This window comes from Sardina pilchardus, chromosome 12 (genome assembly GCF_963854185.1).
Source record: "Sardina pilchardus chromosome 12, fSarPil1.1, whole genome shotgun sequence".
NCBI classification, from domain to species: Eukaryota; Metazoa; Chordata; class Actinopteri; order Clupeiformes; family Clupeidae; genus Sardina; species Sardina pilchardus.
In genome coordinates this window covers 4,724,781-4,740,497 of record NC_085005.1, presented here as the reverse complement: position 1 = coordinate 4,740,497, position 15,717 = coordinate 4,724,781, and the positions used below count along the sequence as shown (strand labels likewise).

The following is a 15,717-nucleotide window of genomic DNA, read 5'->3' as shown; positions in this document are numbered from 1 at the left end:
CTGCAGGGCCTGGACTTCCCAGCAGCCCCCTCACGCTGCGCCCTGCCTGAGCTGAGCCGGCTCCATCACCGCAGAGCATGGAGGCAGAAAATGCCCCCGCATTCAATCCCCCTCTCTCTCTCTCTCTCTTTCATACAATCCCCTTCTCTCTCTCTCTCTCTCTCATCCAATCCCTCCCTCTCTCTTTCTCTCTCTTTCTCTCTCATCCAATCCCTCTCTCTTTCTCTCTGTCTCATCCAATTCCTCTCTCTTCCTCTATCTCCTCTCTCTCTTTCTCGTCCTCTCCCTCCTCTCTCTCTCTGTCTCCTCTCTCTCCTCTTTCTCTCTTCCTCCATCTCCCTCACTCTTCTCTTCTGTCAGTCGTGAAATGTACCACAGAGTGACATCTCGAGAAAAAGAGAGACGAGGGAGAAAAGACACCAGCATTTTCTTTTTTTTCTCTCTCTCTCTCTCTCTCTCTCTCTCTCTCTCTCTCTCTCTCTCTCTCTCTGCTCCCTTTTCTTTGGCTGTCTGATGGGCTTGTACTCCCCCGGGGCTGTGGATCACAGAACAAACGTTGTGCAGGACATTTGATGCTCTCTCAGAAGAACTTTCCCAAGCTCCCGCCGCTTCACTTTACCAGTGTCTCTCTATTCATTTATTTACTTTCGCTACGGCAAGGACTCTAGTAGTTTTCCCTGAGTCATGACTTAGTCATCAGTCGTGCTTCTGACACAGCATCTTTTTGTAGACGTTTGACCTTCACATATGACCTCTGTTAACCTTCAGATAGGACCGCTGTTAACCTTCACATATGACCTCTGTTAACCTTCAGATTTGTTTTTGCTGGTAGGATCGCTTGGATGCATGCGGAGTGTGCAAATATATACACACATAATAATAACAGAGACACACAAAGTGACACACACACACACACACACACACACACACACACGTGTACAAAGACACACATAGTGAAGTGGTTCACACACACACACACACACACACACACATACAAAAACACACACACAGTGAAGTGGTACACACACACACACACACACACACACTCACACAGATGCACAGACGCATAGTGTTCCCAGCAGGTTGAGATGTGTCACAGTGGCAGACGAGAGTGCTGCAGTGTGCAGTTCGGGCTGTTTAGGCTCATTGTTTTGATTGCGGGCGTATGTTGTGGCTAACGCTGGCTGACAGAAGCCGCCAAAGCCTTGGCTTACACAGCTGAGAGGGTGGTGGGGAGCAGCCTACTGCAGACGAGACTTTATCGTTTTGGGCCCCGCACTGACGATTTGGGTAGTGTCATGATAGCTGGACACAAATCCCTCCATGTCTGCGCTGCACCTGATTTCCCCAAACCCTCTTCCCACCATGCACATGTACTCACACGCACACACTGATGCACAAACTCACGCACACACACACACGCACACACTAATGCTCAAGCTCACGCACACGCACCCACAACACAGCCATATAGCTCTCCTTCTTTTCTCTTTCCCTCTCTCACAACCACACACACGCACACAAGGGCACACAAACACAGTCGTATAGCTCTCCTATTTTTACAGCTGCCTCTTTCCTTCTCTCTCCCAACCCCACACCCAGACACACACACACACACACACACACACACACAGACACAGACGCCGTCTACCTGGTGCTAAGCTGAATGTCCTGACAGGCTCGGGGCCGTGTAGCAGGCATGCGGTCGGGGGGCCACCGCTGATGGCTCTGTGTAAATCCCCGTGAGTGTGTGTGTGTGCGCGTGTGTGTGTGCCTGCCGGTAAACGGGGGCTGTAAAGCTGTTGAGCGCAGGCTGAGCCTCAGCTCAGAGCTCACACGCTCTGCAGTCAAGCCGGCGTCCCTCCGGGCCACCAGTCCGGCAGCCCCGCGGCCCCGCCAGCCCTATTGATCACCGTCCAGCCGTCCGCTCGCCGCAGCCTTATTCCATCGCCGCGCCGGCTCTAATAAAGACGGAGCGGACATATTTTCCGGGACGCCGTCGAGTAGCGTCTCCCTTTCCGTGGCCTTTTTTTTTGTCCCGGCGTTTGTGTTTTAGGCTGTGACGGCTGTGGTCACCACGGCGCCCAGCGGAAAACGAGGACGCGCTCTATTTATCTTCATCTGCCCGTCGCGGGAAAACGAGCGCCGCCCGCTCCCTTCGCTCGCTCACGCCGTTCCGTCGTCCTAATCGTTCCTAATCAGCCCATTACGCGTCCTCGAGGAATAGACGGAGAGCCAGAAGGGGGATTTTTCTCCTCTATTGAGATGAAGTGGGGGGGTGTTGCGTTGTGTGCCATGCCACGCTCGTGTGTCTGTGTTTGTGTTGGCGCTGGATGTTGAGTGCGGAACACGAGTCGATGCTCGAGCGCTGGCGCAACGGCGAGCACTCTTCGCGTCGGGTGGTCACTTCCTGCGACCTTCGTAAAGCACGGGCCCCCACTTCCTGTAGCGCACAGACACTTACGTAATGCGGATGACGTGGAGCCAGCCGCTTGCCTGTGTGAAAGGGAGCAGGCGTGGGGAAAGGCTGGGGGAAAGCACGGACGCTTGTGTGTGGCAGCGTGGCGTTGTGTTTGCCTGCCTTTCACCACTGGGATTAGCACTGGCAAAGACCCCAGAGAGAGAGAGAGAGAGAGAGAGAGAGAGAGAGAGAGAGAGAGAGAGAGAGAGAGAGAGAGAGACAGAGAGAGAGAGAGAGAGAGAGAGGAAGAGAGAGAGAGAGAGAGAGGAAGAGAGAGAGAATGCCGCCGCGTTAATGTCCCAGATTACAGTGGTCCGTGTAAAATATTCATCTCCATAATGAAGCGGCCTCAGAAGCTCACCCATCCTTATAATTCAAGAACACACAAACGGCGCTTATGCAACGCAGCCAGTGAGAGGAACAGGGACCAGTGTGTGTGTGTGTGTGTGTGTGTGTGTGTGTGTCTATGTGTGTGTGTGTGTGTGTGTGTGTGTGTGTGTGTCTACCTTATGTGTTTGTGTGTGTACTGTACGTGTAGGTGGGTGAGTTTGGGAGTGTGTGTATCTGACTGAAGGAACACATTCTAGGTTCTAGCTATGTTTCCTAGCATGTGTGTGTGTGTGTGTGTGTGTGTGTGTGTGTGTGTGCATACTGTAGGCATGAGTGTGTGTGCAAGTACTGTTTCCCCCCAGTGTATGCCGTGTGCCAGCGCTGCCTGGATATTTATGGATCATGAAAAGTGTAATGGTTTAAAAGCGCTTGGCTCATAAAGGTTACTGGTAATGAGATAATGCGCAGTGTGTTGCGCTGAGATGGGCTGGGGAGGGAGGCTGAAGTTTTCCACATCTTCATTAAACCAATCCGGCTCGCAACCCACAGCCTCCACCCCTCATCTAAGTTAATTATCTCCGGGATTTAGGTTGTGCGTTGCCGTTTAGCGGATACCGTGCACACGGTTTCTCTAATTAACGCTATCTTTTGATTTAATTAAAATCCATATTCATGCTTCATGCATGCGTGCAGTCAGACTTCCTCATATAGCCAACAGTCTAGCGCTTTGCTTGTTATATGAAAAGGATACATCCTGAGCTCTCATCAGGCATGGCTCTTGACTTGCTTGTGAAAGGACTGGGATCGTTTGGCAATCGTGGTGGTGCAAACCTGTGTGTTTGTGTGTGTGTGTGTGTGTGTGTTTGTTTTGACGGAGTGTCTCATCTGAGAGAATAGCCTCTTCCTGGAAAACGAAGTCAACGTGTTGTGACAGTGCGGGCCCCTGAGTGCAGGGTGACGCTTTGCCAAGAGGCCAGCGTGTCCCACACACCGCCCTCAATGGGGCAGACACACACACACACACACACACACACACACACACACACACACACACACACATAAGGGCACACAAACACAGTCGTATAGCTTTCCATGAGCAGGAGTTGTTGTGGTAATGTGTGTGTGTGTGTGTGTGTGTTCTTTTGTGTGCAAGTCAGTGTGTGTAGAGAGGGGTTGTGGGCGATGGAGGCAGAGGTGATTTTGGGAGCGGAGTGTATGATTGGTCCGCTACACAGAAGAGACTGCTATCAATGTATTGATAATGTACTCCAATGAGAAGGTCTCTTTTGAGGGAACAATGCGGCCGCGCTGCTCCGTGCTGGTGAATGGGCAGCGATTACAGTTATTGCGCCGCCACTTCATCCAGCGGCCTCGTCAAACGCTCCTCATTACCAACCTTCGATTGGACGCACTGATTAAGCCCTAGGCCCCTGCGCTTCCTCGGGAGTCCGATTAGGTTGCTCCAGGCACTCTTCTCTCTCTCTGTGTGTGTGTGTGTGTGTGTGTGTGTGTGGCGTGAGAGACATATTGTTCCGAGCCCGACGCGTTGGCCCCAGACCGGTCTGAGAAATTGAAGGCGAGCCTTTGACCGCCCCAGCGGTCTCTCAGATCGATTGGCCACTTCAAGCTCTGACAATCGAGAGGTGCATGTGGCTGGAGCTTCGGCTCATAAATCATTCCGAGTGCCTTTTCGTGATTTTCTTTTTTTTATTATTAAAAATTGGGCATAGGTGGTGTGTGGGAGAGGGTGAAGGGGGGGTGTAGAGGGGGTGGGAGTGGTGCTCGGCATGGTAGGAGCAATGAGGGAAATATTAACCCTGCTAGCGTTCTCCCCGAAGGCTCAAGGCTCAACTAAGGGAGAGATGGAGACTGAATGAGAGAGGGAAAGCTGACCTGATCACATCAGGCTCGCTGAGTCCTTTTCATCAAATGCGGGCATGCATGAGTGAGTGTGTGTGTGTGTGTGTGTGAATATACAGTATATGTATAGGTGTGTATAGTGTGTGAAAGAGAGAGTGTGTGTGCATGTGCGCGTTCGTGCGTGTGCGTGCGTGCGTGCGTGCGTTCGTGCATGCGTTCGTGCGTGCGTTCGTGCGTGTGTTTACATTCCAGATGACTGTGATTGTGAGAAAGCCACGTGCTAGTTTCCCCCACCTGCATTCAGACGCGGGGAGTCTGTTTTGAGAGCGCTGTGGCAGCGTGATCACCAGCGGGTAGGCAGCCGCCACCACCACCACCTCCAGATAGGATTGTTTTTGTTCCCCTTCCTACCTATTTTCCACCCAAACAAACAAACCTTCTGCTTTGTTGGAGCCCGGGCAAATCTCCGGCAGGCTGCTGTTTGGTGTCCCGTCCCGGGCGGCTGATCCATACAGGCGCACAGACAGACAGACAGTGTGTTATTTTGGGCTCGCTCTGCCAGCAGCAAACGCCTCCATCTGCTCTGGGTGCAGGCTACGCTCGCACTCCCCGGACTGACCACCTCTCCTTTGTGTCCCACCAATGACAATGCAGAGAGAGAGAGAGAGAGAGAGAGAGATGATGATGATGGAGAGATACAGAGGGAAAGAGATAGAGAGGGAGAGATGATGATAAGACGAAGAGGGTGTGTGAGAGAGAAAGAGAGCGAGAGACAGACAGAGGGAGAGAGATGATGATGATAGAGAGATACAGAGGGAAAGAGATAGAGAGGGAGAGATGATACAGTCGAAGAGGGTGAGAGAGAGAGAGAGAGAGAGAGAGAGAGAGAGAGATAAAGAGAGGGATAGAGATGATGATGACGAGAGAGAGTGGTGAGAAGAATAGCCCTGCTGCTGACCCCTGTCAGCTCTGAAAAGCAATTGGAGTGTGTGTGTGTGTGTGTGTGTGTGTGTGTGTGTGTGTGTGTGTGTGTGTACAATTGGAGTGTGTGTGTGTGTGTGTGTGTACAATTGGAGTGTGTGTGTGTGTGTGTGTGTACAATTGGAGTGAGACAGATTAGGGATTTAGGCCCCTGCTCCACGCTGGTTTGGGGATAGTGCTCTGAGGCTTGTTGGATTTCTGGCTCCCTATATAGCCTAAACAGAGCCTATTACCAGAACCCAGGGTTGTCTACAAACCTTCACAAGTTAGGCCAACTGCAAATGGCATCTTTGTTTTGTTTAAAGTTCAGCCATTTATGGACATACAGTACACTGCTTACAAAAAGTCAGGGATATGTGGCTTTCGGGTGAAATTTCAGGATGAACCTAAAATCCACTGTAACCTTTACGGGTGAACTTAATGTGACCTTCTCTAAACTTTTGAATACAAGAGTCCAGTGATTCAGTACTTTTTATACATTTCGGTGCTACTTCTTGAAATACAGTACATGAAAGGTACAGGCTTAGCAATAGTTTTAGTTGGGTCCATCCTAGTCATACCCTCACTGGACTACAGTACAATGACGTACTTCAGAGAAACCCATAGCAGCACTTAGCAGTCATATGAACACATTCAAATGACTGATGCCCTTAATCCAGTTAGCCAATGCTACTGTATATTATTAGGTGCCTTCTTTCTGTAGGTGTGTTTTGTGATATACCACACAGATGAAACACAGAGGTGCAGAGGTTTATAGTCCATATTTATAGCCCAGTGCTCAGCTTCAACAGAGACATTTGCCAGTCGAGCCGCAGAACGAGCCTCCTTAGCCTTGTCTTGTAGTACCCATCTGCGCGCTGACTTCCCTCGTGTTTACTGCGCTCCCTGTTCCAGTTGTTCGGAGGAGTGTGGGTGTTGAGAGAACATTACAAGCAATGACCTTTAGGCGGGAAAAGCAGGCTAATTAATAAATGTAACATGAAGGCCAGGCATATGATCACAGGGTCCGATGCCTGTGGGCGAACGCATAGGGGGAGTGACATGAAAAGGTCCTCATTAAACTCGGCTGCTCCATACTCTACGCTTCACAACAAGTACATAACTGTCAGGAGACATCGGCGTCAGCTGAGACATTACCTCCGATGACTCCCATTTCCACTCCAAGTTATCTTGCCATATATCACTGCCTTCTTGTCTGTTGTGGATAAGGGCATTTGGACCCAGGACCAGGGGAGGGCTACTATATCAGTCATGAAGCATGAAGCATGCTTCTGGGTGATGGGCGCATGGCAGACCCCATATTCACCATGCATGCTCCTTAAAAAAAAAAACATGTACTGCATAGACCGGTGTTTGGTGTTTTAAGCCCCCAACGTCGTCTTCCAGGCACTAGGGTTAGGATTAGAGTTGGGGTTAGGGTTTGGGGTTAGCGTTTAAGGTTAGGGTTAGGTGCCTTGAAGTCGACAGTCGCAGCGCTGCCTGGAAGTCGACGGTAGGGGCTTAAAACACTATCGAGCGCATAGACTCTTGCTCCATTATTTTTGCCAATAACACAGACCCAGCATTAGCTTAATTTCCTTAGAAATGAGAACCAGCTCTCTTTTTTCTGTATCATTGGTTTGTCACAACTTAACTGCTGCCCGACTGTTAAGGCCAATACCACCAGCTCTGTCTCTGATGCATTACTGCAGTGGCACAGCGTCACCGCAAATAATTGCAACCGCTCTAGTCTACTCTAGTAAACCCAGCCTGATCTGCGGGTGATTGCATTTTGCCCTGCAGCTCAGGCTGGAAACCTGCACATTTATCTCTCCTGCTTCCTGTCCACATTTACTTGAACCAATCACAAACTAACTTATCTACCAGGCGCACCCGGATCACTGGTCTGATTGGTTGAAGGACTATCCAAATGCGTACAGAGTCATTTGAACTATGCCCATTGATCACGCAGTAGAAATAAACTGCAGACTCCCCAGACTAGTGTTCCATGGTAACAGATTGAGCTTAGCCTGGTGATAGCCGGACGGGACGAGGCTACTCCACCTGCTGGGGTGAGTGTCTTGCTGCACAGCTCAGCGTAGCGTCTTTATTGAGATGTGCTGTACTGGCCTAATGCAGTCTAGTGAGTCTAGTCTGTTTAGTGTGCCGTCGTCATGGGTCACCACCAGAGCAGGCACACAGGTACTGAGAGCTCCGGCGATGCTTAGCCCCCGCCGGCTCACGTCACACAAAGCTCTCCATCTGTCCGTCTGATATGCACTGAGTGTGAAGGAGGACAGGAGGGAGCTGTGTGTGTGTGTGTGTGTGTGTGTGTGTGTGTGTATGTGTGTGTGTTTATGGGCGCCTCTGTTTTTGTTTGTGTGCACCTGTGTGTGTGTGTGTTTGCGTGCACACCTGTGTGTGTGTGTGTGTGTGTGTGTGTGTGTGTGTGTTTGTGTGCGGGCCTGCAATTTCATGTGCCAACCTCTGTGTGTGTGCACCCCTGTCTGTGTGCGTGTGTGTGTGTGTGTGTGTGCGTGTGCGTGTGTGTGCGTGTGCGTGTGTTTATGTGTTTATGTGTTTGTGTGTGTGTGTGTGTGTGTGTGTGTGTGTGTGTGTGTGTGTGTGCGCGCATGTGAATTATGGCCTCCTTCATGGTCTTGGCGGGCAGGAAATCCATCATATCTCTGTCAAAGCCCTGCAGGCTCCCTTCGTACAGCCTTCTCTGGTCCATCAGGGGAGAGTGGAGGGGGTGTGGGGTGGGGTGGGGGGGGTGTGCTGTTGGAGGTGGAGGGTGTTGACAGCACGTACGCCCCATGCATGAACACTCACCTGAAGTGCACTTCTTTAAAAGTACTCCCAGTGAGGTTACGCAACACTCAAGCAGAGAAGGCCAAGCTTGAAAAGCGATCGGGTGTGTTGGACTTGCTGTATGTTACCATTCTGTAGTTCGAATGTCTAACGTAACCACACACCTCAGAGTATGGTCCTAGAGGTATAGGCTAGATACTGATGTCTCTGGCTGTGAAGTATTTTGCCTCCCTCAATTTCATTTGTTGCACTTGCATGAGTTTGGAGTGCTTTTACTAAAACATAGGGTAGGCCTACCCCCTGTGAGATTATATAATTCTTATATCTAAATAGAAAAAGGCTATTTAAGTTCTCCCATGTTTGAAGTGCAACACATCAATAGACCCAGTGGAGTGCTTGCATAGCACTTTGTTTCCCATAGCCAGGAGATCTCTGCAGGTTTTCTTTCTTTTCCATTTTTTAAAAAGGCCGGATTTCTGTCCCACAGGCTGCAATTTTAATCAGTCTGATTCATTGGTCGCATTATGGAAGATCATGCTGGGGAAGATCAACTGTAACATTTTTAAACATATTTTTTAAAATCCCAGGCTGTTCCAGTCCACCTGCAGGGCTTAGCTGTGTGGGGGAAATCTTTCAATTGCACATGGTGAAAATCACCTGACCTTATTATACCAGCGAGAGGAAACCAGGAACGAACTGTAATCACTCTGTTTTTCTTTTTTTTTTTGACATCATTTTTGAAGGAGAAAAAGGGTCTTGACACTTCAAAGACTTGCAAGTGTGAGGCTCCATAGTGTAGCAGGGTAAATATCCAGCCAGGCAAATCAGCTTCAATTGAGATGTGCGATGTTCCAAAACATTTCAGCGTTTTTGCAAATGAGGAGGCAAAACAAAAACATTTCTACTTACACTCCCCTGTCTCCCCTGTCTTTGAAACCCATCCTGTCAACACAGAAGTTCATAGAAAATTCAACAGCATTGTCGGAAAGTTCTTTCCCTATTTTAACTTGGCGAACCGCTTTGTTTGTGATGAGCTTTTGTCAACAAGCGGATCGTGCGAGCTATCCGAGTGTGAAAGAGTGATTAATAATTGATCGTTTTCCCCTCTTGGCTTGACCTTATGCTTCGAGGGTCAGTGGAGAGAACGGCTTTTCCGATTAGTCGGCTTTGCCTCTGCCTCTTGGACTGTAAATGTAAAACTAATTTCCCGCGACCTTTTTTCCCCGACAGAAAAAAAAAAAAGTATATATAGCCGTAGCCGACACTACTTTGTAGTCAGATTAAGAGAGCTGCCCTGCACAGATGCAATCCAGGGGATTAACAGGGGCAGCCACTCATTCATGCTTTGATGGGTTGCAGTCCGCTCTCTCTCGGTTCATTTATGTGGCCTTGGGCCGGGGATGCTTTAGGACAGCAAAGGCCTCACTTTTGTTTAATCTCTGAATTATTCACTCTCGCTTTAAGAACATTTCCTTTTTTTCCACTCTTCTTTTCTTCACCATTCAGGCTGACATTTTCCTTGGTCTTCATCACCTCATCGATTGGCTAAACGTTATTATCGGCTCGCTCAGTGTCACTTAAGGAGGGATTTATCAGTTTTAAAAATTGAACGAGGCGGTGCTTAAAAGTGTCTGCTATTTCCCTCCAAAGCCCTTTTCCCATCCTGCTACAGCAGAGGATCTAATAGGATTCTAAGAGGATTCAACTCCGTTATTGAAGCTTTGACTAGGAACTGGCAGCCATGCCGCAAGAGAACTGTGCTGAATTGTTGTAAAGCGTTGTTAACCGTTGTTCATTTTTCCGTTTGATATCGCTAGCCTAGCCAGCCTAAACTTAGTCCCGCAGTAGGAGCCCAATAGTTTCAGATAAATGAACACCTTAATGTTTGGTTCATTAGTACCTTTGAAAGTCTAACAATTGCAGTTTTTTTGACATCTCTTTCTCCCCTCCTCATTTGCTCTCGCAGGTGATCTATGCGCTCAACACGAAGAATGACGAGCACGAGGCGGCCATCCAGACGTTGAAAGAGGCGCACGAAGAGGAGGTGCAGCAGATCCTGTCGGAGACGCGCGAGAAGATCATGCAGTACAAGAGCAAGATCACCGACGAGATCGACCTCAAGCGCCGCATCCAGTCCCTCGAGGAGTCCATGGAGCTGCACGAGCGAATGAAACGGCAGGTGTGTGTCCTCCGAGCTGAGTGTGCTACCATGCTAACCTCACACCTGGGGTGCCTCTCATTTGGTCTTTCCTCACTGATCTAGATAAAGAATGATGGGGTGGCAACAATGGGATAGTCTATCCAGTGTTAGTTATAGATCAGTGGGAACGCCCCTCGAGGACCGAGCATAACTCCACTGCATCTTTTGAGAGTTGAGAAGGACTAGTTTGTCACTAGATACTAGAATGTCACCTGCAGTATCTTTAACTAACTCTTGTCCTTCTCTCTCCTGCTACCACACACATGGCTGTTATGCGTGATGGGTGCATGAAGTTACTTTAATGTGGCATTGCTATTGCCTGCCTACACACACACCGCATCAGATCAGTTACTGGGGCAACCCTTTGGAATCCCTACTCGCTGTGCAGTGACAGACCAGACTCTCCTGATCTTGGCCTTACCGTAATTTCCCAACTATTAGCCGCGGCTTATCCATTGATTTGGCAAAATTTCTTCAGCTATGAAGTTCACAAGGGAGGTTAATATGATATTAATATGATTTTGTTTATTTTAACTTCCATAAAACGCTGTCCTGCGGCTTGTACACAATGTGGCACACAGTAAATACACAGTAAATTACTGCTCTGAATCTAAATGTACCACAGTATCTTTGGTAAGGTTGTTGCTATGAAGGAAAGTTAAAGGAAAAGTTCATAATTTAGTTACTGTCGACTTAGCATCAGCAAACTCTACAACTAGTAGGACTTTATGAAATGTGCTGAAAACGTTCTCCACTGACCTACAGTATATCACTAGCCTGGGTGTTCCCATGCTGCCTTGCGCGCGATTTGATTCATGCTGCTAAGGCAGTCTGGAAACCACCGCCTGAATTTTTGCCTGAGATAGGGGACCAATCACAGAACAGGGGGTAAAGCAAGACGATGATGAGCTATGCATAGATGCATTTGATAGGCATTTGGCGCCCAATGAACGGATCTGGACATTTTTTTCAACTACGAGAAAATGAACGTTTGGTTGCCAGACCACGTCTCATTTGAGAAGTGGTAGGCGCTAGCCAGGCTACTATATCACACTGGTTAAGTTGGAGGTCCTACTGTATGTCCAAATTGCAAACTGTTCCTTTAAGGCGTGTGTGTGTGTGTGTTGCAGGCGCTGTCGGAGTTCGAGACGTACCGGCAGCGCGTGGAGGACATGCAGCTGTGCACGGAGGCGCAGCACACGCAGCGCGTGGTCAGCATGTCGCGCGAGGTGGAGGAGATGCGCCGCAACTTCGAGGAGAAGCTGCGCACCTTCAGCCAGGCGCAGACCCAGTTCGAGCAGGAGAAGCGGCAGGCGCTGGAGGAGCTGCGCTCGGCCCACCGCCAGGAGGTCCAGGACATGCTGCGCAGCCACCAGAGCCAGAACCAGAACTACAGCAAGGACCAGGAGAAGCTGGGCCAGCTGCACAAGGCCGAGGTGGAGGCGCTGAGCGAGCGCGCCGAGGAGCTCAAGCAGGACAAGAAGCGGCTGGTGGACGAGTACGAGGCCAAGCTGACCAAGGCGCAGGCCTTCTACGAGCGCGAGCTGGAGGCCATGAAGCGCACGCAGCAGCTGACGGCCGAGAACCTGATGGCGTGGAAGAAGACGGAGGCCGAGCTGCGCCGCGAGTTCCAGACGCAGGAGGCGGCGCTGCAGAAGACGCTGGGCAAGCTGCGCGCCGAGCTCACGCGCGTCCAGGACGAGGCCCGCGACAACCGGGAGAAGTCGCACAAGCTGCAGGCCTCGCTCGTCAGCGCCGAGAGCACCGTCAAGGTAACGCACCACGGGGAGGGGCTTTATTGGGGGGTTCAAGTTGCAGGCCTCGCTCGTTGGCGTCGAGAGCACCGTCAAGGTAACGCAGAATAACAGCCTTTTTGGTGTTCTAAGCCCACAACGTCGTCTTCCAGGCAGCGCTGCATGGAAGACACGAGGGTTAGGCGACGGTTAGGGGTAGGGGTAGAATTTGGTTACGGTTAGGTGCCTTTAAGTTGACGGTCGCAGCGCTGCCTTGAAGTTGACAGTGGGGCCTTAGAGGAACACTTCACCATTTTTTATTAAACTATGTTAATCCCTTAACTAAGACGAGTTGATACATACCTTTCACGTTTCAATGCGTGCACTCACTGGGTCTGGTGCGCGGCGCTACTTTGATAGCACTTAGCTAGTGCAGTTCATTCATTAGGATCCAAACAGAGATGAATTGAAAAATGACCAAACATCTCCATGTTTTCCCTATTAAAATACAGTAACACGAGTAGTCACACGACCAAGTATGGTGAGACAAAATAAAACGTGGTGCATTTATAAGTGGGTAACAGTGGGATAACTATGTTGTGTGGCGGAATAACACTTGGACTCGGCGCAGTAATATCATCACTGTTGAACTTTCAGTTTCACTTTGGAGTGAGGATATTACTGCGCTGAGTCTACTGTAAGTGCTCCAAGTGTTATTCCGCCACACAATATAGTTATCCCTCTTACCTGCTTAGAAATGCACCACGTTTTATTTTTTCTCACCATACTTGGTCGTTTGACTACTCGTGTAACTGTATTTTAATAGGGAAAACATGGAGGTGTTTGGTTGCTTCTAACTTCATCTCTGTTTGGATCCTAATGAATGAACTGGGCTGGCTAAGTGCTATCAAAGTAGAGCTGTGCGCCAGAGCCAGTGAGTGCACGCATTGAAACGTGAGAGGTAAAGGGAATAATATAGTTTAATATGAAAAAGCGGTGAAGTGTTCCTTTAAAACACCATGGAGCTCAGTAACAACTGGTAGGTCAGGCTCTAGGAATGCTTTAGGGAGGTTGTGCAGAAACAGTATCAAAGGCAAAGCAAGAAATGGAGTATTTATTCTTATCGGAGCGTTGCTGTTCTACTTCTTTTGACGTATGTAAGTCACTTTGGATAAAAGTATCGGCCAAATTATTAAGACGTGGATTCATATAAGCTGATTTTCGTGTATTAGGGGAGAGCTGAACTTGAGTGACATGACTAGATGATTTGTGAAGGATTGCTGGATCAATAGTCAATGGCATGGCAATAGCAAATATCATAGTGGGGACACTTTGACAGAGTAGATGGCCTCTTTACTACAACCCCCATTTGTGTATATTACTTTACAAGTGAGATGCAAAAATGCTGTTTATTTTACTTTTTTATACCAAAGTCACATTTTGTGAGAAACTAGGCATAAATTAAGTATTCAGAACATTTTCTCCAGATACCCCGCACCCCCCGCACCCCTTGACTACCAGCACCACATCACATCGACCTCACCACCCTCGTATGGCCACTACACTTTCATTTTGTTTCGATGGGGGGGAGGGGCGACTGAACAACATTTCTCCCTGAAATCTATTTATGTTGTCCAAGGAAGGTCCAATGATGTTAACAATCCAATGCTAATCCTACTAAATATCAAATTCGTTCCAGTTGACTCGAAGGCTAATGATAGTAAATGAGGGAAAATGGGATCTTTGATGTGAGAGAAGGACTACTGCGGCGATAGATCTATAATTTGATCTAATCCAGTCTTTAATTAAAGGCTTCCCTTATAAGAGTCCTTGATCACTTATTGTTCCCTTATCTGTGGTCACACTTTTACACAGCAGGCTGAATGTGTTTCCCATGCTAATATTAAATTCTGTCTCGACTGGAGAATGTGGATAGCTTTTAAAGGCAAAGTAGAATGAGAACAAGGAGACATAACTCTTGCACCCGCGTTGCAGCCTTTGTCTCAGTGTGTCTCGGAGTGGCACTGGCGTCCAATCAAATGTCAAATAGACACGTGGCACGTGGGGTAAAATAACTAATTGGTCCACACGTAACACCCAAATGGAAACAAAGTCGTTGGTGATAAATATTGGGCCTGGCTGCCTCAGGAACGGCGTAGCTGGTCGGACAAAGTGGCTGATATTTATCATCCTAATTAGAGAAGAGCAGCACGGAAATTATTCTGCAGCGAGATACACATAAAACACAGCACTGCGGGAAACCTGTCGGGTTTCAGTTCCGCCTCACAGGTTAAGTGAGAGCACCAGCCGAGGATATTGGTTTTAAACCGATTCTCCTCCTTTTCCAGTGTGTTGTTCTCTGTCACATGAAGGTAACAGATTTGAATATCTCACCCGTGTTTCTTTGGGCTGGCCTAGCTGTTTTCTTGACGCCAACAGTGACCGAGCCAGAGGAATATGTAAATTCATTTTCTGCGTCCGTCAGATACCTGATTGAATGGACTCCCATTATTACCTGAGGCGACGTCGTGGTGCCAGCTGACCATGTTGTCATGTCTGGCAGGTAGAGATAGGAGTAAATAGACAACGCAAACAGTGTAACTTGTGCAAGCTCCACGTCAATCAAAATTGTTGTCTTGAAGTAAACAAGCCTTTGATGTTGGCATTGTTTCCCAGAGAGAGAATGGTCCGTGTGGATGGACGTGGTAGATGACCACAAGGCTCCCTGGAGCTGGCACTCGCTGGCCATCTGCAGCGGTTAATTTGTGCTGACCGTTCCAGGGGGCCACACAGGTGCGGCCCACATGATTATGCCCGCTACGCTACGCTACGCCGCCAGGACCTGACCTCTCATCGGGCCAGAGAACATAAATAACCAGCCGCCCAAACAGAGGCGGGGATTAAAGCGTGTCCTTTCTCCGACCGCCTCCGACGCCTCATCACACACACCTGCTTCACCAGCTCCACAGTGTGTGTGTGTATGTGTGTAGTAGATGGTGTATGGCGGTAGTAGAATCGCTACCTGGCAGAAGCTCATATATCCGCCAACTTCCTCCCTCCTCCTGGACACCTGCTCGAGCGATTTCTCGGTGCCAGCTTCCGAAATGCCACGGTGTTCCGGTTGCCATGCCGGTGGGCACGCATGCCAGTCATTTTGAGCGTGAAAAACAGAAGAAAATCCGTGACCTTTAGTGCTATCAAGCAAGTGTTTGTTTATACTTAGTTTTAGTTGATATTTCTCATACCAAATAGAGAGGAAATTGGTAGAGTTTGCCTCCGTTGTCCTCCTCTGCCTTTGCAGTTATGAAGCCCTTGATTATCACACAGTAAATTCAGCTCAAACAAGTAACAGAGAACAGATA

General features: G+C 48.9%; 1 protein-coding gene across 2 annotated transcripts in view; it reads left to right on the top strand.

The window, feature by feature from the left end:
* Positions 1-15,717, top strand: part of fam184ab (family with sequence similarity 184 member Ab) — a 151,162-nt gene that overhangs the window by 37,025 nt on the left and 98,420 nt on the right. For both annotated transcript variants that reach the window (XM_062551500.1, XM_062551501.1), the window contains exons 2-3: positions 10,389-10,601; positions 11,753-12,394. In XM_062551500.1, the coding sequence (XP_062407484.1) occupies positions 10,389-10,601; positions 11,753-12,394 (855 nt within the window). The remainder of the gene's footprint in view (positions 1-10,388; positions 10,602-11,752; positions 12,395-15,717) is intronic.